The 26,074-nt window shown below is 43.9% G+C and overlaps 1 protein-coding gene across 8 annotated transcripts in view; it reads right to left on the minus strand.

Moving 5' to 3' along the window:
- MEIS1 (Meis homeobox 1) overlaps nt 1–24,944 on the minus strand; it is a 140,530-nt gene extending 115,586 nt beyond the window's left edge. For 4 of the 8 annotated variants that reach the window (XM_081484000.1, XM_081484004.1, XM_081484001.1 and 1 more), the window contains exons 1-6: nt 24,256–24,944; nt 22,171–22,397; nt 20,154–20,295; nt 19,541–19,591; nt 18,694–18,744; nt 17,162–17,308 (exon numbers count right to left, since the gene is read on the minus strand). In XM_081484000.1, coding sequence (XP_081340126.1) covers nt 17,162–17,308; nt 18,694–18,744; nt 19,541–19,591; nt 20,154–20,295; nt 22,171–22,397; nt 24,256–24,267 — 630 coding nt within the window. In that variant the 5' untranslated portion in view covers nt 24,268–24,944. Of the gene's footprint in view, nt 1–12,903; nt 12,928–17,161; nt 17,309–18,693; nt 18,745–19,540; nt 19,592–20,153; nt 20,296–20,659; nt 20,818–22,065; nt 22,143–22,170; nt 22,398–24,255 lie in introns of those variants that run through there. The other 4 variants (XM_081484003.1, XM_081484002.1, XM_081484006.1 and 1 more) reach the window with 3 other exon arrangements.
- Between the last annotated feature and the right edge of the window lie 1,130 nt (nt 24,945–26,074).

The raw sequence follows: 26,074 nt of genomic DNA on the forward strand, positions 1-26,074 counted from the left end.
CTCTCTCTTGTTCCCTCTCACCAACTTCTTCACATCAGTCATCAAGTCCTACCCATTTCTCTCAACCTTCACCTAGTGATTACTGTTCTTGTTAAGGCCTTCCCAGCATTAAAGAATTCAAGTCAAATTACTCCCTAGTTTTAACGAGTTCAATTTTATGATAGGAACCAGTCCCCATTTTGCTCCCTATTGCGTCCTTCATACCAAGCACAGTGCCTGATACTGCCTGGCACTCAGGAAATGTTTATTGAATGAATAACCAGTCCCCTACTGCCTATAGAATACATTTTGGGGTCCTTAGCCTAATACACAAAATCTTTCATAGTCTACCCCCTGGGGATCATTCTTTTCTTTGTTCCTTGTGCTCCAGCATGTGATTTCTTCTTTTTTTCCCAATATTTATTTTATTTATTTATTTGGCTGCACCAGGTCTTGGTTGCACCATGGGGGATCTTTTTTCTTTTTTTTTTTTTTTCAGTTGCAGCATGTGGGATCTAGTTCCCTGACCAGGGATTGAACCCAGGCCCCTGCACTGGGAGTGTGGAGTCTTAGCCACTGGACCACCAGGGAAGTACCTTCAGCATGTGATTTCTGACAGATACGTTCATCTTGTCCCTCTGACAGATACGTATCCTTCTCCACTGCCTGGAATGCCCTGCTCTTCTGTACCTGGCCCCTGATTACCTCCTACTTACTAAGTCACAACTGAGATATTACCTTTCCCAGAAAGCCTTCCCTGATACACACACACACACACACACACACACACACACACTTCCCCCAGGATGAATGAGGCTCCCCTCACTGAGCACTTAGAACCCCTCACGCACACATCTATTATTTCACTCTCATATAGTTCCATGATGATCTGTTGAGTCTGTCTACAATTCTACACCATAAATGTTCTGAAGTCCTGGACTGTATCTTCATTCTAATGCCCTCTATCCCAGGAGAATGTCTGTACCACATTAGACACACATATGTTTTTCAATGAATAAACAAATCACTTAAGTGATTTATAGAGGATCTCTGTTGTCACCTGATACTGTGATCTCCAACATTAGACATCATAAAACATCAAAAAAAGACTGCAAAATTTAAAAACACCTCCCTTCTATTCACACAAACACAAACCACTATAAAAATATAATACTCAGTTACAAGATAACACAGGCAAAAGAAACTAAACTTGCAGCCAGACATACCCTAGACCACTTAACACTGTCTGAAGACAAGTCACAACCTCCCTAACTCTTAATGTCCTAATCCGTAAATGAGGATTAAAAAAATACTTCTCTGCAGACACAGCAAGCATCAATTTCCAGACATGCAGCAACTACCCAATAGGTAGCACCTACAATAGCTTTTAATGTGACAATAATAAAGTAACAACACTAATGAAACAATGTAGGTTGACCTAGTCAATCCTAAAATATCTACATACAGGTGTACTCAGTTTATAGACCTTCTAGAAAGAACGGTTAACCCGAGCTGGCTTCATGTACAGCTCACTATGCCTTGGGCTATCTCCCAGCTGGTGTGTGCTCAGAGAATGCAAACTGATCTTATTTTCACCTTCAAATAACGTGATTTTACAGGTGGTTTGCTCCTCCCCACCCCATCGAGTTTCATTTGATACCTAATATTTATAAATCACTTTACAGTCTACAAAGCACTTTGACTTTTTTTGCACTTGGTTTTTCATCACATCAGTATGATGCCAGGATCTTTTTTTTTTTTTTCAGACCAAAACAGTGAGGTTTTTTTCCTTCAAAACCTCTACACTACCAGTTCCACTGGGAAAAAAAAAAAGTGGATAAATGAGAGCCTTGTGATCTTGTCTCTGAAGAGGTCAGCTAGCAGCTAGGTAGAAACTGATGAAATGATCACAGTATTCAAAATCTTAAGTTCAGTCCACACCTATCAACAGGCTGCTTTCTCTTTGGGGAAGTACATTTACTTTTTCAAACCACCAGGGTCTCTTTAGTAAGTGATCTCTAGTGACCTGAAAGAGCTGGCTTGCTTCCCAAACTGAACAACTCAGTCCCTCCAGACCAGGGGAGTCCCAGTCCACATGGGGGATGCACCAATGTGTGGATACACATGCTCGCTCTCCCTCATCTGTACATATCCATACACACACATGTGTACACATATACCTGCACCAGTCCACGAGGCAGAGCCAACAGGCTCACTGAATACCACCATCCCACACTGCCGCCCTAACCATATCTAATGAGTCCCCCTTCACTAGACTTCCCTGGTAGCTCAGACAGTAAAGAATCTGCCTGCAATGCGGGAGACCTGGGTTTGATCGCTGGGTTGGGAAGATCCTCCGGAGAAGGAAATGGAAACCCACTCCAGTATTCTTGCCTGGAGAATCCCCATGGAAAGAGGAGTCTGGCGGGCTACAGTTTAAGGGGTCACAAAGTGTTGGACCCAACTGAGTGACTAAGCACACACACCACTAGACTTCTCACCTCTGTCCAAACAGTGTCTCTTAAAGTATCTTTAAAGGCACATAACTTCAGCAGATACGATTCTTCATGTGTCTCTCAGTGAATGGTGCCATCTGAGGAAGAGGCACCAGAGAGACCCATATGCAGAGTGATAACGACAAACTGTGCAGGTACTCCATGAAAAGGGATATGTGTTACCTGCATGGACATGCAGCTGAGAAGCTAGGGATCTCAGACTTTTTATTTTTGAGTATCTAAAGTCTGCTATGCCAAGACCCCTCTTTGAAGATCTTGGTGGATCCCACTGGCAAATGTGCTCAGTAACCAAAACAAACCAGATAAGGTCTCTAACACACTCGGCCACCAGATCGCACCTTCAGTTTATTAGAGCCCGAGGGAAAGCCTGCACCTCTCAAAACCTACCACGCAGCTGCAAATTCAGTTAATTCCAAGAAAATGTAAAATTCTTTATATGGATTTCCAAAAAAATCCCTGGAAATCATTAAGCAAAATTCATTTAACCATGACAGGTTGGAGCAGGATGTTTTGTTTTAAGACAGTAAAACTGCCCCCTTCCCTTTCAAGCTTTCAGATGTTTTTAAACACCAGAAGCTCACAGATTAAGACCGCAGCCTGAACACATGCTGTGGACCAGGGCCACATTGAGATGAGCTCAGGGCATGGTCCGGAGACAGAACCTTTTCTAAGTCCACCCTCCGTCCTACAGAAAGGTGATAAAGTTTGGGAGGTGACTGTCATGCTGGTTGGAGTCTCGGGTGGTCCCTGGTGGTGGCCCCCACGCAACTCCCCTGGGGAGGTGGACTTTTTTTTAAAGGTTATCTCCTTCACACACTTCTCCTTTTTCTCATTTCCTTCCCTGTCCCCACACCCACAACCTGCCAGTGGCCAAGTCTGCAGGCCGCCAGGGTTCTCGTTGGGCCCCCTTTTAATGCTGTGATAAAATGTGCTTATTACTCCCACTTAATAGAGGCCTAAGGGTAATTTTGGTGACTCAGGGCAGATGGTAAATTAGTGGTGAGACAATGGGATTCAGCAGCCCCTCTCAGGGTCTGTGGCTCACCCCAAGACACCACACTTCCTCTTCTCACAGGGCAGCCCCACCGTATTTGCCACTGTGGACTTTTCATCTAAAAACACATCTTGACAACCAGCCAATTATCCCTTAGTTATGGTGCTCGTGACACTGGTGCTGGCCGGTATCCTGACCCACAGAATAAGTGTGGCTAACTGAGCATCGAATAGAGTTCTAAAATCTTTACAACACAGTAACTCTAATGTATTGCTTTAAATATATATACATATGCATTTACACACACACACACATCTGATTGTGCGGTGGCAGGAGTGGGGCGTTTGTGAAGGCAGAGATGGCATCTGTTAAATTGAGTTCTATATTTCCCAGTTCTCACGTCCCACAAATAAAACCTACAAAAATGATAATTTTTCAAACATTGAATCCTCTATCTCTGTGTAATGAGGCGTGTAGAGAGGAGGAGAAGAATTTGTGTGCTTTTTTGCCTTTGGTGAAAATTCTCCAAGGAGTAATTTCATCTTTAAATGAAAAGTTTTGTATCAGGTGATTGTCTGAGCTCCAGGAATCACTGAAGCCTCGGGTTCGGATGTGAGGACACACACAAGTGCACGTTCTTGTAGACACAGCCCCATACACCCACCATGTGCATGAGGAATAAGACAAAAGAATGTGGAAAGAAATAATTTTAGTGTTTTTAATTACACTGTCATAGAATCTAAAGCAGCTAGGCAGTCAAGTACATCTTTTAAGTCTCCTAGCCCTTAAATATTTTGCCTGCTCTTCTGCAAATCCCCTTGCCTTCTTCTCCCAATAGTCAAGGCAAAAGTGAGCCTAGAAAACAGGCTCAGCACAATGGGTCACTCTCAAATACTCCTCAAAATCTTAATTTCCCACAGTCTGATATCTTTCAGGTCACAACTCTTATGCGCTCGGGTCATTACTAATTTGTAGAGTTGAATTAATTCATCCAGGAAATGATACACGAATTGACAATGCAAAGGAAAACAACTAAAAATATAAAAACACCACCCAAAATGTCCCAAATGCTTTCCTGATGATATCCACATGGCACTGACACATTCTGCGCAATTTTTCAACATTGAGAATCAATGCCAGCACTGTCCCCCAGTGACCCCATTGTGGTCTGAGAAGACAGGACAGATTTCTACCTGGGGTAGGGACATTCAGACCATTTACAAGGAAACAGTAATTACAACCAAAGGGAAACAGCTATGAAGAGGTGAATACAGTTTTACCCAAATCTCAAAACTGGAAAGCAGATGAGTAACCTAGAAATGATTTAAGCGCACTGAATGTTCAAATTCTATTAAGCAGTTTCTTGTGGAGAACAAAGGAGAATATAAAGCCTCATCACACTAAGAATCTTAGTGTGTGTGTGTGTGTGTGTGTGTGTGTGTGTGTGTGTGTTAGTAGCTCTGTCATGTCTACTGTAACATGTTATCATCTGTAGATGATAACTTTGCAACTCCATGGGCTGTAGCCTGCCAGGCTCTTCTGTCCTTGAAATTCCCCAGGCAAGAATATTGGAGTGGGTGGGATCTTCCCAACCCAGGGATTGAACCTGGTCTGCCATATTGCAGGCAAATTCTTTACCATCTGAGCCACCATGGAAGCCCTTACTTAGTAAAAGTATGTAGGAAAAGACGAATCTTGGTAAAAGTATATAATCTATGTTTTGTAACTTTTCCTTTTCCTGTGCTATGTATTATGGCTGACATACTACTAATAAAAATTAACTCCTATTTTAATGCCTGACTCTATATGCTTCTACACCTGAAATTGTACCTGTGAACTATAATTCAGAGTTGTGTTTTTAAAAAACCCTCTAAACCAACTGCCACCACTATATTTCCAAATATTTGTAACTAAATAATTCAAACCTTACTCCTCATTTATCTGCTGAGATTTTTCTGCTGAAAGTTAGATGAGTTTCTATCATTGCTATTTAGGAGTGGCAGAAGAATCCATAAATTATATGCCAGCATACCTGGTGTTATAAAGTCCCTTTCATAAGACTGCTTGCTTCCCAATGTTTTATTTTACATTTGTAACTCAGTATTCAGTCTGCCTCATTCTACAAACAAATTAAGATAAAATAAACTCAAAGGTGTCTTATATATAACAACTTCAAACCACAAATATTTTAGGCAACCATCCTAGCAAAAAGTACATCCAGATAAGGCCCAAAACATTGTATCCTGAGTACAAGTAGATACTGAGATCTTGTAAGCAACTGGACCTCAGCCAGGAAGCATGTGCACTCAGAAATGTGGGGGAAAAGTACAAGATATGCACATAACTGTTATTTGAAGTTGAACTTGAAAACAAATCTGTAGTGATTCATTGTCTTATCTCAGCCACATATCTGAGCGGCCAGTCCTCTTTCCCATTATGATGAAATCAGAGTAATAGCCACCCCTCCTAATAGGAATTAAGACAGTATTTCGCTTAAACTCTGATTATACGATGGCCTATAAAATAAACAGCTACCCAATCTTCTCTTCTCAAATCAGATGCATGTCGTTGAAGGTTGGGCCAAATATGAGGAAGAAGATAAAATATTATGGAAGGTACTGTTTGGGGTTTACTGTTTTAAATGTTTTACACGCAATGCTATTTAGTTCTTACAGAAGCTCGATATAGTGGGTTCTTTATTGCCATGTTACAGATGATAAAACTGAGGCTCCTGGAGGTGAAATGACTTGCCCCCTCACAGACAGCCTGCACTGTGTATATACTCTACTGAGACACTGGCAACCTGAAAGGTTGTGTCACTCAAAATTACCATCAACACCCTTCATCACTGGGGTGGCTTCCCAGGTGGTTCAGTGGTAAAGATTCTACCTGCCAATGCAGGAGACACGGGTTTGATGCCTGGGTCAGAAGACTCCCTGGAGAAGGGAATGGCAACCCACTCCAGTATTCCTGCCTGGGAAACCCCATAAACAGAGGAGCCTGGTGGGTTACAGTCTCATGCAGTTGCAAAGAGTCGGACTTGACTGAATGACTGAGCATGCGTGGACCCTTCATCACTCTCAAGTGTTTCTGAAATCTTCTCTCTTCTACTTCTCAACTCTCAAACCAGAAAACTTTTTTTTCTCACATCACAGTTTTGATGTGAGAAGGAAATAAGAATTCAGCCAATATGCAGTCTTGTTTTATTTTACTACCTTATAGCATTATGCTTTGGATAAAAGAATCATGGAAATTGACATTTGCCACTGATTTCCACTAACAATTAGCAACAGGGTATTTTCTAATTTTCCTGTTTTTTGTTTTTGTTTTTAAGAAGCCCTGCCAGTTTTAATATTTTCAGCCAAATCTTATTTTCCAAGTATCATCATTCCTTAAGGATATTTGAATTTTCAAGTCCTCTCACAGTGTGAAATTTGGAGGTAGGGAGTAGATTATTCCCTTTTCTTCATTATTTATCTCAGTAAAATCATTAGAGTGGCCTTTCTCAAAGCATCTTGAAATTTAATTTGCATTTCTGGTTCCTAGTCTGGCCAAGTTCTCTGTAGTTCAAGGCGTTTAACAGAGAGATCAACGAAAGCAACTGAATTCCAGAAACACGAGACTGAGCTGTACCATCAGTGCACTTTTTAGGGAAATCCAGTTAATCAGAATACCATTCTTCCCCAATACCCAGGGCTATTATTCTTGAGGCTATTCATATTATTTTAACAGTTATAGAGTATTTGAAGTATTAGAAGTATACTACAATTGAAGAAAAGCCCCATAATTGATTTGTTAATGTTTTATTTTTCTCTTTTTTTCTATTGGCATGTTCTTTACATGCACTCAATAAATATTAAACACTCAAACAACTCTCTCTCTTAGGTGGCAAGCAAACCTCTAGAATGTCGAAACAGTAGAGTGAAGAACAATGCACCTAATTGAAATGGCAGGGTAATTTGGAAAATAAAATTGAGTTGCTGCAAATCCCAAATTCCAGAATAAAAATGTTTATACTCGCTCAAATGCAGATTGTTACTGGCTTTGAATAATTATTAGAATAAAAAATACTTGAACACCAACAATATACTTGATATGCACGGAACAAACACAGTCAACGTGTCTCTATTATTTTGTGCAAGGAAGTGCAGGGCACAATGAGCCTGACATTTTCCTTGGTGGTTTTGTTTTGAACACAGTTTATAAAGTGCCTGAATATGGTGAAACAACAGGCCAAGCCACTAAATGTACAACCAGTGTTAAAAATGTCATGGACATGATTCTTCAGAAAATTCTAAACCCATTAAGTAAGGGACTAATAGAAATGAAATGGTTAAATGATTCTGCTACTCAGTATCTTATTTTCCTCCCCAAACATATTAATTTAGAACACAGATCAATTCAAATTATAAAATTCCGGATTCTCTTTGGTAGAAGCTGGAGCCAAGGAAATGATGACAATTAAAATGAAAGTGGAAAATGCATTTATTTGCACCTGGAATTATGCAATGCTAACACGTAACGACTCTAAAAGATATGATATTTATTTGTACAATGAGGGTAATCTTATCTACTCAGGGCTATGCCAATCTTGGCAGAGATGCCAGCCATATCTTAAAAAGATAAATTCCATATGCTCTGTAGAGTTATAGCATATTTCCCATAAATAATGTATACAATAGACTGTAAATAAATAATACATTTATCCGAACTGTTCAAGAGTGAAGGGCAGGGTGGTTACTCATGAGACGGAATCTCTTATGAATGAACAATTTCAAATAAAAGTAATGTCCAATAGTGAGTTATCACAAAGTTCTTACACTAAAATATTCTTCAGTGGGGAGCAGGGAGGGGGTATTAAAATAATCCCAGATCAGGTGGGAACTTTCAAATAAAGGTTCCAACTAAATGCAAAATGCCCAATTTAATTTTATTGCTAAAGTTTCTATTGTGATTGTTGCATCATAGTTAATAGCATTTTACCTATTTTCTGCAATTCTTAATTCTCTCTGTACACTACTGGTTTGTTTTTGGGGGGTGTTTTTTTGATCAATCAAAAACTAGATTTAAAATGTCAAGTATGAGTTTTTGTCCCATGAAACACATATATTCTTTTCATTGTATGAATAATTTTAACTGCAGTGCATAGAAAGGAAGGTTACTACGGAACAAAAATTTTAAAAGAACCCATGTGCAGTAGTTAGTCTGCTAGGGTTTTACATAGTAAAATTGTTAGTCTCCATCTCTGAAGTATCTCCCTTTTGAAGCCCTGGAGACACATAAACTATTTCGACTTCTTGTAAATAGTGGAAGTAGGCTTTTAGATCTTCAGACATTGTACACCATTTAGTATGAAATTAAGTTTTCAGATCACTAAGGAATAGTCTCTGAATTACAGAAAACACTATAGGTCACAGTTAATTATAGCTTGTCTATCAAATTAAGCTAACATTTGAGAACACATCCAAATAGTTACGGAGCCATTAAGAGGAGTGTTATTGTCAAAGAAATTCTTATTCATTCAACTTCTAATATTTTCAAAAGAAGAGAGATAAGCCTTTTTACAAGTTGGGATGGGATAAGGAAACTCTGGGTTTACATCGAATTGCTTTCTTCATTGTCCTTTTGATGACTATGTCGGTTTCATTACAAACTTCATTTTCCAGAGTTTCATAATAGTCATAAACACACTTGACTTTAAAGAGTTTCTGTGGGACATAATGTGAATGCAAATGCAGAATAAAATGCAAATCATGGAGGTCTGGGACCAAATATGGACTATCAGTTAAGAATCCAGTCACTGAAAACAAACATTAAGGCCTTAAGAGGAAGAACACAAAGAGGCTGATATGAATCTTTATATCAGGTATTCACAGCCCTGGGGAAAGCACACAAGAATAACAGTTTTCAGTTTTTCACCTAACTGTAAAGCACAGGGGTTTGGGAGTGTTTGATGACTTTGGTTTCTATTCATTCCTGTTCTAAAGTGAGTAATATTTTTCATCTTCTCAGGAAAACAAACCCACGTGTGGGTTAAGAACCCACAAAGTACTCAAATAGGGAAATGAGACCTAGCAAACTAGTTCAAGTTCAAATCTCAGGCATAGGAGGCTTGCCAATCAGTGGGGAGAGAATGATAAGAAAAAGAAAGAGCTATAGTTCTGTCTTGCTAAACAACAATCAACAACCCAGACACTTACAACTAATGAATAATGAACGTGTGATCATGTTGCGTTGTAAAGTGTAAGGAAAAATCTAGAGAAATGGGAATTCATCATAACAATTAATTCTAAGACAGCATATGTTGTTAGGGAATAACTTCTAATATCACTCAAAATGCTAATTATTTACTTAACTACTATTTGCTAAATGAGTTGGAATCATGTATATTTAAATCCATTGTAAAATTTAAGACTTGATATTGATTCAAAATGAAGAAAACAAAAGAAGACTATAAAATGTTGCTTAAACTTGTTAAACTCATAAAAAGTTTCAGTCATTTTATAAGTATTACTTAGTAAACTTAGAAACAGCATTTCCTTTCTATGGAAAAATACCATTTAAGTTTTTTTAAAGAAACATAACACTTCATTCAAAGTTCTTTACCTCATCTTTATAAATCCTTTTAATTATAAATGGAATCATAAGGACTATCAAGGGTAAAAATGTATTTTTGAGGATTGTAAATAATAAAAAGTTTATTTTCACAACTTATTTATCCTGCATTAGTTTATACTGTATACAGTGGTGCATCAAAAAGCCAGAACATGGTTGTTGCACGTCTTAAAGAGAGTTAATGACTTAGTTCTGGTTATAATTTGTATTTAACTGTATATACTCATGATACCAATAAACAACAGGTGTATAATTCAATAAATGTAGAAATAAGCATTTTTTTCAGTAAAGAATAAACTCTATATGATATGCTTTATTCAGTTTTAGGACTTCTGAACCAAGAAGCCCAGAAATATAAAATCATTTAAAAATATCTGCACTCTTATATTTCCCTTTAACAAGAACATATTTCCTAGATTAAGAAATGCTATTTGGAAAATGAGTGTTCAGAGAGAGTGTAGCAAAGTGTTGCCAATTGCTTTAATTCTGCACACATGAATGCATTAAATTGATTGAAATTGGATTCTAGTGACAAATATTTAAATCAATGTATTCTCGCTTATTTCACATAGTATCTTTTATACCATTTATTAAAATGTCAGATTTAGAAGTGTGGGAAATCCAGCAGTTTCCCGATAAAGGTATAGCTCTACTTTCTGGAGAAGCTGTTTAAGACTTCAAAAAGCTTTCCCAAATTCCCATAATCCTGAAACCATGGCATATTAAATTAAGGATACAGTGAAGGAGACTTTTTATCTTTTCCACTACATACACATACATATCATCTGCTTGAATTTTTCAAAACTGATCTAATACTTGTTAGGTTTATTCACAAATGTGAAAGATAGTAAAATATCCAAAACTTTACTGGATCTGCAAAGTCAAATTCTGGAATAATTATTTAAATTCAAATTGGGAACCTGTATTTTATGTTTTAGACCCTAACCTTTTAACAGGTACCATATTCTGAGGTTTCCTGCCTAGTAAGGACACCAAGCCCTACACGACTTAAAGCAGTACTGTTTTACTAAGGATTTTGAAAACTTTTAGGCCTAACATCTGCACGACTGTCAGAAACACTATGTCACATGTATTCTATTTTTATTTCTTTATTTGTGAAAGAAGACTTTCCCATAGTTTTGATGTCATTTTAAAATATTAAATTAATTTTTTGCACTCAGGAGAAATGGCAAAAATGTCTGTTTTGATTATAACATAAACTCAAGTGCTACTTTGATACAAATACGACAGATATCATAATCCAAAAAAGGCCATGGAAAATGCTACAGTTGCAAACATTTCAGACTGTGTAACAAAAATGACTGAGAATGGTATCAATTTACTATCCTTCAACTATTTCCATGACAGTGGAGTCAAATAATGTTGAATTATAGACCTTCTTACAGGAAGTCTTATTTCGTGTTCGTTTTTTGATCATTCCCCTGCTAGTCCCTATAGGAATTTGGCTGTACGCCGACTTTTCTTTAAAAGTTTCTGTATACATACTCAGGTTGTGTTTGATGATTAAATGATCATTTATTAAAACTTAAGCATTTCATGTTGGTTTGACATATTTACGTTTCATGAGAAAATATTGCTATTGCAATGGCAAGCATAGCATTACCAATGTGAAAATACTTCACTTGAATTCATTTGACAGCATTTTCATTTATATGTGTTTTAATACAACTTGTTATGCATTTTCTTCAGTTTCTCCAACTCCACCTGCGAGGGAAGGTAAGCTAGTTTTATAACATAGGCCCCTTGGTAATACTGTAGTCTATCTGCTTGGCCTTAAAAAAACCTACATTTCTACTATGGGACCACAAATAGTCTTTGTTTTTAAGAGTATGGAGTTTTACTGCATAATTTTCCGTCCGTCACCGGGCAACAGCTGTGTTTTAAATCTTTTGGACTATGACAAACATTTTAACATTTAAACATGCGAGTGTTTGAAAACATAATGATTTAAAATTTGTTTATTTTCAAAGTTGGGCCATTATAGCATGATATTTCAGTTACTTTTTGAAAGCAAGGCCCTTATTTTAAGGCCTTTTCTTCTTCCTTCTTCTTTCTTCTACTAGTTAAACTTCTCCATGTTTTCCACTAAAAATCTCTTAAGTTAGGACCAATAACAAGAGTCCATACAACCACTCTATATATTTCCAAACCATGAGCCATGGAGTCACTCTGGTGGGAGAGGAACTGCTATTTGAGTGACCTATTGCCACAGAACTAGTTAAATCACTGAACAATAGTTACTGTTATAGGGCTTTACTTTGTACAAAGTAGCATCGGTATCACTGCTTTCTATTAACCATAGAGTTTGCACTGGGTACTTCTACTGAGAAAGGGAGAGAGAAACTAGGAAAGGGGAATAACTTTTATAGCATTAACATTTAGACTCTGAGACATTTAAAAATGTAACCGATCTCAACCTGTCTGCATTGACTCTGTACCACTTTTTTTTTCTCTCAAATGTTTTTGGCATGCCCCTAATAAGAATAAATACATCCCTACTCTGAGAGTCACACATAAATACACCCAAGGAGCCAATCAGAAAACAATAAAAACACACCTGGTAAACAACTATCTTTGAAATCAAAGGATACTAAGCAACAAAGGGCCTAGAATGAACATCCCAATTAGCCACTGTAGTGACAAGCAGTCAACACCTTATTATTTAATCATTAAAGAGAATCTTGCCATAATTTCCCTCTGACATAATTCAAGAGGAATTAAGAGTATCCCACATGACTCACAACAACAATCAAAAGTAAAGTCAGATTATTCTAAGACTCCATGGCCTTCAAGGCTTGTCGACTCAGAGGTTCCAGGATTAAGACATTAAGTGAGACCCTAAAAGTACTTACAATTTAAATAAGTTGTGTCCATGTGTTAAGCATTTAGAAACAAACTAATTTACATTTTCCTATCCCTCCATGTTTGTGTCCAGTTTTTCTTAATGGATGAAAACAAAATTGCTTGCATTCCTAGTATTAGTAAATAGCCCTTGGCCTCATCTATTTTTTTTTCTAAAGCAGTGGATCCAATACATGAAGAACATTAGGCCTCCTCATCCCTTAGCAACACCTCCTCAAAAGAGAAAGCTTAAATCACCCTTGGAGGTGTCCCCATTCCACTTTGCAGGGAAGGGGTGTTTTCCGTCAAGTTCAAGTTCAGTTTTAAGACAGTCATCTCAAACGATGCTTTAGAAACAACGTTCTGGACTCTTCAAATAAAACACTAGCCACCTGGGTTCCCCGGCCCCACTGGGAAACCAAAGCGCACTGGCCCAGGGCTGCCCCTGATCCCAGAGTCCCGGAAGCCTGCCGCTCTCCGGCCTGGGCCGCGCAGCCCCGCCGGCGGTCTCCCCCTCCCCGGGGAGCTCAACAGCGCTTGGCATTTAACCTGCCTGGCGAGCGTGGCTTTCTGGTTCCATCTCCGGGAGCCACATTACTTCACCCCAGATGTCAGAGACAAATCTAGATTAACATGCAACAGGGCGCCCTGCGCAGCCCGCCAGCCCTCGAACAGGAGCTGTTAAATGCAGATTCAGCCGAGGACCCCCCGGAGAGCTGCTGTTGAATAAAAACTGCAATCCAAAGGGACCTTTTCTTTGCCTCCCCCTGCTTGTGGGAGAACCCGGGTTGGCGCCTGAGCACAGACTCAGCTAGTCCCGCTCGCTGCGAGGGGGCCTGGCCACCTCAGTTGGTGGCCTTCGAGGGCCCCAGGGACTCTCGCTTCTCTCTCCTCTTTCTCTCGCCACCGTCCTTGGAGTGGAAAATGCTTAGATTCAAGGAGTGGCGAGAAACAAACAACCCTAGGAAGGAAGGCTTTATTCGACAGCTCCTTCCTGGAGGGCGGCCTAAAGTTCAGCGTCTGGCAGCCAGATTCTTCCCCGCCTAACCCCTCTTGGCGACCCCAATTCCACCCTGGGTCCCCCAAACTCGCGCTCCGCCTCCCCGCGCCCTCCATCCTTCTCCATCGCCAACCAGTCTCAACCCTGGCCTCGACGCCTCGCACGGTGGCCCCTCTCTGCGCCCGCTCCTGGGGTCTCAGCCCGGCCCTCGCCCCCTGCTGAGGCCGGAAAGGCCGGGTGCCCCTCGCTGCCCCCAGGCCCCGGGCGTGGGGAACAACTGTGCCGAGCGGGGAGCGAGGCCGTCAGGAGAGGGCGCCCTGGAGACCTGCGCCCAAGGTAGGTGAGTCTCGGACCTGGGACGTCGGGGTCTGGGAGTGGGAGTCGGGGGAGGGCGTTGAGGGTGGGGTGAGAGCGGGATTACCGCTTCTAGGGGCATCTTAATCTGATGAGAAAAACAAAACAAAGCACCAAACTAAGGGCGCTACAAGGCCAAGTAGATTTCCTCCGATTGAGCCCTCCGGGAAACCGGCTGGTATCCAAGTCGTGGATTTCAAGTACCCGCGCGGGTGGCAGCCTTCGCGCCCTCCGAGGAGAAAAGTAAAATAAAATAAACCCTACTGCCCACAGGCCCTAGAGACAGAGGGGCTAATGAGCAAATGACGCCCAGCGCTCGCACCACACCTGAAGCGTCCAGGCCCACAGCACACCCGCCACTGGGGCTCAAACTGGCTGGGCCGCATTCGCAGACAGGTGGCGTGGCAGTCCCTTCCGGGCCCGGCCCCTTGGGACCGGCGAGGCGGCTCCAGTTAGGAGTACTGGCGCCCACGAGGCGGCCCTAGTGCCTCATCCCTCCGTCCCCACCTCCCAGCGTGCGCCCCGCGCTCTGCGCGCCCCTCTCCAAAGGGAGCCCAGGCACACTCGCTCCTGGCTTCTGGGAAAAGGACAATTCCAAAGCACAAACTTGGGGTTTGCTGCCCTGCGCCCAACTGAGACCTCGGTGAGCCCGAGAGGGTCACGCGAGCGCGCCCACGCGCACAGGCCCACCGAGCCACGAGCTTAGCCAGAGCTGCGAAGCCCCCACTCGCAAGCGGCCGGGAGGGAGGCACGCTGCTCATTTTATAGTTGGGGGAGGAGAATGAAGTGCCAGTTTTTACCCCTGACCACTGCCCACCAATCCGCATGTCTCAAATAAAGGTAACTGAGTAACAAAAGTTTACCTAAGGAGTAGAGGGAGAACTCAATTTTGTTTTACCAATTTTGTACCCCCTAAGACACCCCTAACTCTGGTCCTTTATCTTTGATTTTAATAAAATAATGATTCGTTGAGAAAAATGGGGTATAAATCTTCATTTTGGAGGCAATTAAAGTGTTGATTTCATTCATGCCCCTAAGCGATTCTTGTAATTTGCTCAAATAGCTTTATGTACCCAGCACTCCGGAGCTTTTAGAATCCCATTTTCTAGTTAGGCTTGTTGGATTACAATTTTTATTCAACAGCAGCTACCCGAGGGTTCCTCAGCAGAATCTGCATTTAACAGCTCCGGGGAGGGGGCTGGCAGCTTGAACCAGGCGGGAGGCTGAGCGGCCGGTGGGGTGGGGACCGGGGGCGCTTGCTGGTTTCCCACCCCGGCGGGGCCGCGCAAGGATCGCGCAGGCTGCCTGTTCCGGGCACTCGTCTACACTGCCGAAAGTTTGTAACTCGCCAATTAGAAAGGACCCGGCGCGTTGACGCTTTTAAAGCTCAGCTTTGCCTGCCCTCCACTTCTTTTGGGAAAAAGGAGGAATTCCGCCTCTGCTGAGGGGGTCACCCAGAAAAATCCAGGTTGGGGATTGAAGGGAGTGATATGGAGAGAAGCAAAGTTGAAGATGACACCAAGACGAGGAGTCGGGCACTTCGGCAAGGACTCTGCAAGACAGTCGCTGGCCAACCGTAATCATGGCAGAGCTTGCAAAGAAAACTCTGTATGACCGGCTGTCCTTTGGCTTAACAAAGGCAGGCTGCTCTCTCTCACAGGACAGGACTCACGTGCCAAGTCAGAAAGAGAAACAACTCAGGGCTTTCACTTATAGGTGGACAGGCGCAGGAGGCCCGCCACCCAGATCTCTAGACGCCCTGCCATAATTCGCAACCGAAAGCTGTCCTGAACCCCGTTTCATCTCATCCACTCCTCACGTTTTCACTTTCAGTGCATTTTCTCAACTCCTTTGGGCCGACACAGAGACAGGAGTGAGGGAGAGAGGGACTAGGAACAAACATGGGTGTCGGGGTGAGAGAAATCTGTCCCCACCCCCAGCAACTCTAAATAAAAGTCGTCCCCACTTAGCAACGCAGCGGAAGAAGGGCCTGGAGGGAGGACGAGAGAGGAGGGGGCGAAGCCAGCGGAGGCCGGCAGCGAGAGCAGGGCGGCGCGCGAAGTCCCCCACCCTCCACACGGCCACACCGAGGGAGTCGCGAGGAGCCCCTGACGCAGACGCTTCCAAAAGCTGCCAACCCAGAGGGCCCAGAGCACGTACCGGCTGGAGGATGAGTAGAAAGGAGGAGGAGAAACGTCCATATTTATCTGTTTTTCTAACCTTGGCCTGGTCTTATTTTTTCTATTAAGTACAATAAAATGGGCGAGCTTGCAGCGAGCACTGCACAAAGCAATGTTCAGTGAGGTCTAGAAGCGTTCGGCCGAGGAAAACTGACAAGACAGGCTAATGAACCGTATAGACAGGGAGAAAATAGCAAGCATTTGCTAGATTTCAAACCCTCCCTGTCTCTCTCAGACCACCTATCTTGGGTTTATTCCTAATAAAATAAGAAATAAGCAGTCCTTACACTTTTCTTTTCTTTGAGAGAGAAGGGGGGAAAAATGCTCCAGAACAAAGCCCTGCCACCAGAGGCGGTCACTGGCAGTTAACACTCCCATTATTATAGAGGGTAAATAAAATAAAGACAAAAATTAAAAGCGACAAGAAACAGGTCAAGTTTGCAGGCAAAGCTTTTACAAGCTCATCTCTCCAGGTCGAATCCCAGAGCCAGCCTTAATGAAGCAATAATAGCCACATTATTCAAAAATTTTCATTTCGATGGAAATGTATCTAAAAGGGACTTAATCATATGCAAATAATAAAGGGAGGTGGTAGTGATCCAGCAAGCAATATGCATACAAATTTTTTTTCCCAGGGATGTTGAAATTGAAAAGCGCATACCTGGTCGGTTAGATTTGCTGATCTTGTTATATCTTCACTGTCTGATTTTGATCCTCCTTCTCTATCGTCTATCACCAAATCGATAGGCATTTTCCCTTTCAAACAGCTAATATACCGGTGGCAGAAATTGTCACATAATTCGTGTACCTACATTATGACAGAAATAAAAAAATGAAAATATAATCAGGAGTTCATAAATGACATTGACAAGTGCAATCCACCCCCCTTGTGAGATCCAAACTTCTAAATAGGGGAAACACAGGGCAATTGTCCTCCAGAGACCCCCAGACGCATCCAGAATTAGGAATAACTTTCTTTTCTTGCAAAATAGAGATATCCCAGAAAATTGACAGTGACAAGATGCTTCACAGGCTACAACATATTCAACACCCGTGTTAAATTCATCTGCTCCTGGGGCCGTGGCCATTAAAGAGGTGACCTATGTGGGTGACATTTAAGGTAAACTATTTAATTTTGTCCAGTTATTTTTTATCATAAATCCTTTTCCAACATGTCTAAGAAAAAAATTAAATATACATATATATGTATGTACATAAAGGACCAGTACTGTCTTGGTATAGGATATATGCCTCATAACCCAAGTCCCTTTAACATTGGTAATTAGGGTTTCTATCTATAAGAAGCATATATTAGGATGCTTCCTTTAAAAACAAAAAGACTCATGATATGATGTGGGGGGGAACCCTTACAGCCACAAAAAGGTATCAAACTGATTAATTTTTGAAGGGAAAAGAATGCTTCAAAATATTTAGGGATAGGTGGAGCGGTGTCTTACAGGACCCAGGCATCACTGACATGCAAAAATTCACAAGAAACTCCAGTGTGCTTGCAATTTAATGTTACTTTGAATTACAATGCATTAAGTTTTTATTGCTGAGATTTATAGAACAGCTAGCAAAATCACGTTATCCCACACCCTTTCTTGAGTGTGAAGGTGGGATGTGTGCAGGATTCCCAGATTCAAGAAACTGACACAACTATCAACTCTGCTTTGTCTCCACAGAACCTTTAAAGTGCCTCCCCCACCTCCTCCTCCAGACTCCTTGCCCACTCCTCCTCCCACTCCGCCTCTCCCCCTGTATCTGACCTGCCGCTGCTCTCAGACTGTCTTCCAGAAACTCACTAAAACTAAACAAAACTTTCCCCCCCTCAAAGGTAGCAAAGAAGAGTAGGAGGAAGAAGAGAAGGTACAACCTGTGAAGAAAATTCAGGATAGCTTTCTAAACATCCAAGGGGATGCATAGCCCTGCAACTACTTACACAAAGCCAGCAAGGTATTAAGAATGAATACAAGGCTAGGGCGTTTGTGATCTCAGTTTTAGTGTCTGAAATTGTAATTAAACTGCAAAGAGAAATGGACACAAAGATTGGCCTTGACACTAATTACCAGAAAGAAAGACGTTTATGCAAATGTCTCCGAAGCCTGAACTTCAGCCATTCTGAACCCTCCCCTTCTGTGCCTTTGGGCAGGAGGGGGAAGCAAAAAAGAGAAAAAAAGCTAGAGAAATTACCTTCTCTAATTCCAACAGATGAAACCTTAATACTTGTATGGCTTGAATCATCTGCAAAGATACAAAAAGAATGAGTGCCCCATTCGTAGTTTGCAGAAAATTGGCTGTCACAGCTCTAACATCCCCAGCCCTCCCCTCCCCCCAGTAAATAGAGTTATTTTGATTTATGGCAATAACACTAAAACTTAACAGCAGCAACTGGGTACCATCTAGAGGTTTATATTTCTTAAGGAGAAAAAAACAGCTAAAACAACAACCAAGCATCTAAGTGGGGGTCATAAACACTCTCCTTGCCCATAGCTCCCCTCTTTCTCAGCCCCACTGCCCCTGCACCACCCCCAAAGGGCCGCACCCCTCCACTAGGTATTTCCTTGGAAGGCTTGCAAGGAAAATATTCCCAATAGTCTCCAAACTGTGGCTTTTCACACTGCAAACTTTCTGCCGCCTTCTGCACACCTTTCCGATAAACTGGTGGTTTGGGGGTCTGGCCTGGTTGCTTGCCCTCGTGACGGGACTTTGAGGGCTGGGAAGTCCGCAAAGTTTAAGCACACACGCTGACAGGCCCGGAGATAAATCCCCGGGCTGATTAGAGCCGCGCTGCCCGGCTGTCATAAAAAACAAAAGCTCGCGTTTCCCCGCGCCGGTTCACCCGGCCCCTCTCGAGGTGAATTTATTTCCCCGGGACCCCGTCCTGGCCCACTTGCCGGTGGATGGAAACCCTTGCAGCCCACTTGCAAGCTACGGGAGGATGGGTCTAGAAATCTCGGGGCTCTCAAAGCAAAGCTTGGGGAGAAGGGGGGGTGGGGGAGGGAAGATGTGGGGAGGGGAGTAAGGGGTCCGCTCTTACCAAGTTATCCAGTTCTGGATTAGAAGAAAAGAGAGGTTTTTCTGCGCGAATCTAAATACAAGTGAGAAGGAGAGGGGAGAGGGAGGGGAAAGGGGTGGGGGGAAGAAAGAAACATTTGAAATCTGGTCGCCTTCCTAGTTTCTTGCCTCATTACACTGTCGGGGGCAGGATGTAACCTCCGGGACAGACTCGGTGACACCGAGTTCGTCCCGTGCAGAAACCCTTCAATGTGAGTCAAATAATCCGAAAACAAGCCCAGAGCACAGGGTTACTTTTCCCAGCAGTGTGCTGCTAAGAGATCCCTGCCCAGCTCGCCAACTCCAAGGAGGGTACTGCGCGGGGGGTTTGGGGTCGCATTTTACAGAGAGAGCTTTCTGCGTCGGGTTAGGGAGCGGGAGTGGGTCAGAAGTGGGGTGATTTTCAGGCGTCCGCAAACAGACGCTGATTGAGGAGGAAAAGCTCAGGGAAGATGTAACAGGCCTGGCTTAGGGCAGACTGTTCAGCTGGTTACTTTTGCAAATATGCTGGGCAGGGGAGGGGGCGGGTGGAGGGAGGTTCTTTCTTTCTTTCTTTTTTTTTCCCTTTTTTCTTTTGAAACATTGATTTTGCTGACCTGTTTGGCGAACACGGCTATATCTTCATTGAATGACTCGGACGAACAGACGTCCCCGCCCGCCACCCCCGGCTCGCGGGGGGTACAAGTAGCTAATTCACATTTCTCAAAAATCAGTGCTAAGAGAGGGAAGAGGGGGTGTCTGCAAGAAAATACAACAGTCACAAACAACACAATGGTTAGTCCCGCGGCAGTGAAACAAGGAGCCCAAGAAAAGCAGCCGGAGGAGCTCAAGACGGGGACCTCCCTCTCCCAGATTTTGACATCTACTTCTTCCCCTTCCCCCACACCTACCCCCCAGGTGACTGCTCACCTCCCCTTCCTCCTCGGGCCCCCCAAAGTCGGAGGCCCTAAGCCATGGACCGTTTCTGAGGACCGGTTCAGCCTATCTGGCCTGAGAAATTGGTAACATTTGCTAAGAATAAAACCCAAGCTGTTACAGCAGCCATTTTGAATTAAGTTTCCCACCCGGACCGGCCCTCGGCCCTCCGATGCACACCCAGCACCTGGAAGAGGAGAAGGGCGCGGGGCGCAGGAGGTGGGAAATCTCGTTCAAGTGGGTTCCTCCGAGGCCGCCCCGGGAAGCTCAAACTCGGGGGATCTTGGAGGCAGGCGCTCAGCTAACTTGGGGCAAGGACCTCTCTGGCTGTGGGACCCACCGACTGTCAGAGGGCTGGACCACGGATCCCGAGCCTACGGCCCTCAGAGGGCGGGAGGGCTCCTCCTCGGCTCCCTGCACACTTCCCTCCCTTCGCCGACGGTCCCCAGCGCCCCCCCCCGCCCCCCAAGAAAGTTCCTTCAAATGTGCCTGCGGTCAGGCCTTTCATTTTGTCCCTGCGGTAATGGCAAAGCAGCTAGTATTTCGAGGGGCCTAGATGTTGCTTATCTCAGCCCATTAAAAACACAACAAAACAAAAAAAAGCCTCTTCTAATGCCCAAAGAGGTGTCTCAAGTCTTTTATTAGCTCTCACAGCCCGGCTGGGAATTTAACAGTTTGGGGTCCTTTTCAAAGCTTCCCCAAATGTTCTGTCCGGGAGCTAAACCATTTGCAGTTAACGCTGCGGAGAGGACGCTGGGATTTAAACAAGCCCATTGCACAAGGGACCAGAAGATAAAGCAGAAAGGGTTTTCAGTTGGGGAGGGTCAGTGTTAGCTGATTTTTTTTGTTTTTCAAAAGAAGAAATAAATAAAAATAAAAGTGGTTGCAAAGTAAAAAGCGGTCCCCCAATACATCAGCACACAGTAGGCACAAGTGACTTTCAGAGGGTTTTGGTCTAACCTCAGGGCCCGGGAGAACACGGTGTGAACCGCAGCGGAACACTACACCGGCCGAGAGCACCCCGCATCTACTTCTAAATCCTGCAAGTTTCGCCCTTAAACACAAAGTCCTAAAACGGCCACGAGTTTCTTAAGGTCTGTAACAATTCAGAGTGAGCTCCTCTCCTCGACTACAGTGGTTAAACTCCATAAATGCAAAGCCTTTTCCCCCTTGCCTGACCTGCAACTGTCCTCCCTTGATTTTATTGTGCGGTGGCAAGGCCAGCATACGGTGGCTGAGTAAACTTAGCAAGTCAGAACAATCAGTGGCTTAAAAGATTTTCCTTTAAACTAAAAGTTTCGTTCCAACACAAAGGCGCCTACGTTTAGAAATCCCCAACGCTCTCCCCGAGAAGTCGAGCAACTGAGGACTCCAACCCGCTCAACTACGGAGCCGGAGTCTGCGGGGGGTGGTGGGAGGACGAGGAACCTTTGGCAACTTCCGCACGGCGACCCCTAGGCGGGCATGGCCTCGGCGGAGCTGGACACTGGACCCGCGCGGAGCCTGAGCGGAGACGGGGTCGGGGGGCGTCTGGGCTGGCCGCCTCCCCCAAATCTCCATGCAAAGAGATTGAAAAATCACCAAATAATGTACCTCCAAATCCAGAGAGCTCTGACTTTCCTCCTATCGAGGGCAAAGGGAAATGGGGTAAGAAAGCCTCTCCTCGAAACTGCTGAACCTGCAGCCCGTCGTACCTACCCATAAATGGCATCTTTATCTCTCTTTAAAGCGTCATTGACTGAGGAACCCATGCTGGGAGCCATGGCGTTGGTGTGGGCTGTGTGCGGATACTGATGCGAGTGCAGAGGAGGCCCGTGGTTCAGGTGGTGGACCGGCTGCATGGACCTGGCCGCATGCGGGTCCCCATACATCGTGGAGGGAATGCCTACTCCATCCATGCCCCCGTAATGGGGCAGATCGTCGTACTGCATGACAAACAGGAGAGAAACAAGGTTCAGAAGGCCAGGCAGGCATATAGGGGAGACGGCAGGGCACGGAGCTTATACAACCTCAGTCCAGCTGGATCCTTCAACCTCGAATTCGGGGGCCTTGCCTCTCTAGAGTTGAGATTTCTCATTTAAAAAAAAATTTTTTTTTTTAAGTAAAAATTCTAGGATTCTCAGTGAGACTCGGCTAGATGGAATGGTCTTGCCCTAACTTGTGTCCCTATCAACTAGTCAGAAATTCAGGATCCTTTGGCAAGGAAGGAAGGAAGAAAGAAGGAAGAAAGGGAGGCATTCTCCCGGAGGGCGGAAGGTAAATCGTGCATGTCTCTAGAGGAGGAAATTCAAAATCACAATAATAAAACGTGCCAGGACAGTGCAACAAACCTGCCTAGTTTCACAGCCCCTTCCCATCAGGGGGAATTAAAAAAAAAAAAAAAGTTACGATGAGAACAGCTAAGCCAAGCACGTGAATTCAGACAGACTTCTCATTTTATTTCCCTGCCAGCGTGGGGTTAGGCAGTCCTGCAAGACACTGCATTTCCTTTGCTCTCCAAGACAAATCTGCAAAATCATACAAAACTAACTGCCCCCTTTATAAGTGAAACTCGGAGAAGGGTAACTTCTCTTGGACATTAGGGCTGAATTTAGAATTAGCCAATATTCCCCTCAAGTTAAAAGAAAATCTATAGTTGGAGCAGTTATTCTATTTTTTTCTACTGTTATGAACTTTCCCCCTAAACTAGAAGGCAATGAGATAAATGTTAGTCATCAGGTTTAAAGAAAATTTAAAAGTAAATGCACATTCAAACCATCACCCCCCATCTTCCTTCTCCAGAAAAACTACTTTCATATTGTCATTATTTCTGTGTGCAAAATTTAGCTATTGAGGTTTTTCTCATTGCTTAATTTCAGGCAAGTTCTTTTCCCAAGATTTGGAGGCACCGAGAGTGAAATGATTTTCAAAGAGGAATTGCCACTTTCATCTCCTTAAAGCCAGAAGTGTGAAAAGAGTTTGGAAGAACGCTGACATTTGCCTGAACCAAAGGAGTAAAGAAAAAATGTGTCAGCCTAGTAACTTTCTTTTGCAAACAGAGCTTTGAGGGCCAGGGCACAATTTATGCAAGGAAGGCTTTTTGTAGATCCCCTTTCTTTAAAGAAACTACCTCAGTTGGGTTGTCATTGTCTCACTTTACTCTCACTACATTTCCATTCAAATATGAATATTGGGGAAATTAGTATTGCATTTTTAAAGTGAATAGTTGTGTGCTTAGTATCCAATTAGTGTAGGGCTTTTCTAAGAAAAGCTTACAAAATACTATCTTGTATAAAAAGTCATGTACATTAAAATTACTTTTAAAAGATGAATGCTTTCCGACCCCCCCAAAACTGTTGTACTATGACGAAGTTATTTGCTTAAAAATGCTAAAACCTTCCAGTGATATTAAAGATGAGCATAATCAATAACATATCAGAAGTTTCTTGCTGCTTATTTTAGTTTAAAAATAGCTTTAAACTTCTGCTCCTTGAATGTTCAGGCTATATAACATCAAGTATCCAGCGCTTTTTGTTTTTTAAACAGATGATTGCCCGAGCTTGTATTTTTATTTATATAGCTGCTGGTTAGGAACCTATAGGAAACTTGATTACTTGAATTAACAATTACATGTAACATGCATAAGTCTACAAATGCATTGAATAAATCCTCTTGCTTTAGGCCACGGCTTTAGGAGCCTCATTCAAAAAAAGACAGAAAAAAGGAAACTTTTTAGCAGTGTCTTTCAGCCACGTTTCAATTTAATCTCACATTTGAGTTCCACAATTGTTTTTTAATACGTACCCTTTGCGCCATCGGCCTCCCTGGCTCCCTTCCTACTTCAACTTCTAATATATCCTCTTTAAGGCCAGTGTGAAAAGAAACAAATACGTAAACTCTCCCGGAAAAAAAAAGAAAAAGCACGACGAAAAATCCCTTAACGTCTCCAGGAACGTGAGCTACTGGTCCCAGATCTTCGGTCTACGGGACCTGAAGCAAAGCGCCCGAGTCACTGAGCATAAAAGCGCTCCGTTTCCAAGACAGCAGCAGGGGCAAGGAAAAAAAAAAAAAGCAGATCTTCTCTCCCCAAAAAATCAGTTAAAAAAAAAAAAAAGAGCGCCCCTCAGACCCAACTACCAAATCTCATGGCTTTCTGCCACTCCGGCTGTCAATCACAGGCGAGGTTGTCAACGTGGTGAATGAATGATCATCCGCTCTGTCTTCTTCTGGTCAGAACACCTCAAATGTTAATATTCAAATGCACAAAGCCCTAGCGTTCGCTTCCCTTGAATCAGTCCTAATTCCTAATCAGTTTCTCTCTTCTCTCGCTCGCTCTCTCTTTCTCTTTCTCTCTCTCTCTCTCTCTCTCTCCGTCTTTGCAACTGCTGCACTGGAGGGAGATTAGAGGAGGAGGGTTAAAAAAAATGTCTGTCTGAGTTTGTCTTAAAGGAGCCACGATCGATGCTGCCCGCTTGCAGTCCCCGTGCGTGTGTAAAGTGTGTGTTGCACAGGCGGAGAGGTGGATTCCGACCAGAATGCTAGAACCCGGAAGTAGTGGTGGCCATAACAGGTCGCGTCTTACACAATGCATTGGGCTGCAGCAAGTAGACTCCTCGGCAGGGGTGGGTGCGCGAAGCGAGCTCTGGCCGCACTGGAGAGGCAGACAGGCGCTCCATTAAATCGCACGCCCAGGCACAAACACCCACACACCCAGGGCACACGCGCACAAGCGCGGGCAGAAGCCCCCCGGCCGCCGGCTTTATTTTCCGTATTCTTTTCTCTCCCTTCCCCTCCAGACTGTCTCCCCAAAGCTGACTCTCTTGAAATAAATCGGGAATAAACGCGGGACAAGCCGCAGCGGGAGTTCTTCTGCACAGGGCTCCGCGGATAGACTTCCTGACTTTCCTGGAAATTATTGGGGTCTGCCTGTGTGCTTTGGTCGGAGGGGGGGCTGATGCAGAAAGTAGTGGATTCTTAGAACCAAATACTCCACGTAGAAAAGTCAAACCGAGAGCGAAGAGAAAGAGGAGCAGGAGCAAGGCTGGGAAAGGGTCTGCTAAGGAGTCCTGAGAACGTGGGGTGGGGATGGCTGGGGCTTTCTGCAGATCTAGCTTAAGAGTTTTTTTTTTGCTGTCAGATGTGGACACTCGGCCCGAGAAAGCAAATGCTGGCATTTTCTCACTCTGGGGGGTCTGAACCTCCCCATCTCCTAGTCCCGGAGGCCCCCAGCCCCAGCCCCGGCGTCCTGAGCGAAGTGAGAGAGGAAGGGAGGGAACAATGAGCCGAGAACCGGGAATGTGCCCCCAGCGCCTGTTTACAAACACGAAGCTATTTATGATCGCCGGAAAGCGAAACCCGACTCGGGATCGGAGCAGCCCAGACCTCGCGGGTGGAGCCCAGGCCAGGAGCCGCGGGGAGTGAAGCTATTTCTCCGACCGGCTCCGGGAGGGACGGCCGTGCGCCCAGGGCGCGGCGCGGCGCGGCGCGGCGCAGCGCGGCGGGGTCGGCGCACTCGGTTAGGGCTACAGCCGCGCCGCCTTTGTCTTCGAGACGCCGAAGGGCTCCGGCCTCCGCCGTGTTCTTTCCGCGGCGACGCCCTGCGCTCTTCTCCCCGTACCTTCTT

The sequence above is a fragment of the Giraffa tippelskirchi genome, chromosome 4, assembly GCF_054371585.1.
Source record: "Giraffa tippelskirchi isolate mGirTip1 chromosome 4, T2T-mGirTip1v1.2.pri, whole genome shotgun sequence".
NCBI classification, from domain to species: Eukaryota; Metazoa; Chordata; class Mammalia; order Artiodactyla; family Giraffidae; genus Giraffa; species Giraffa tippelskirchi.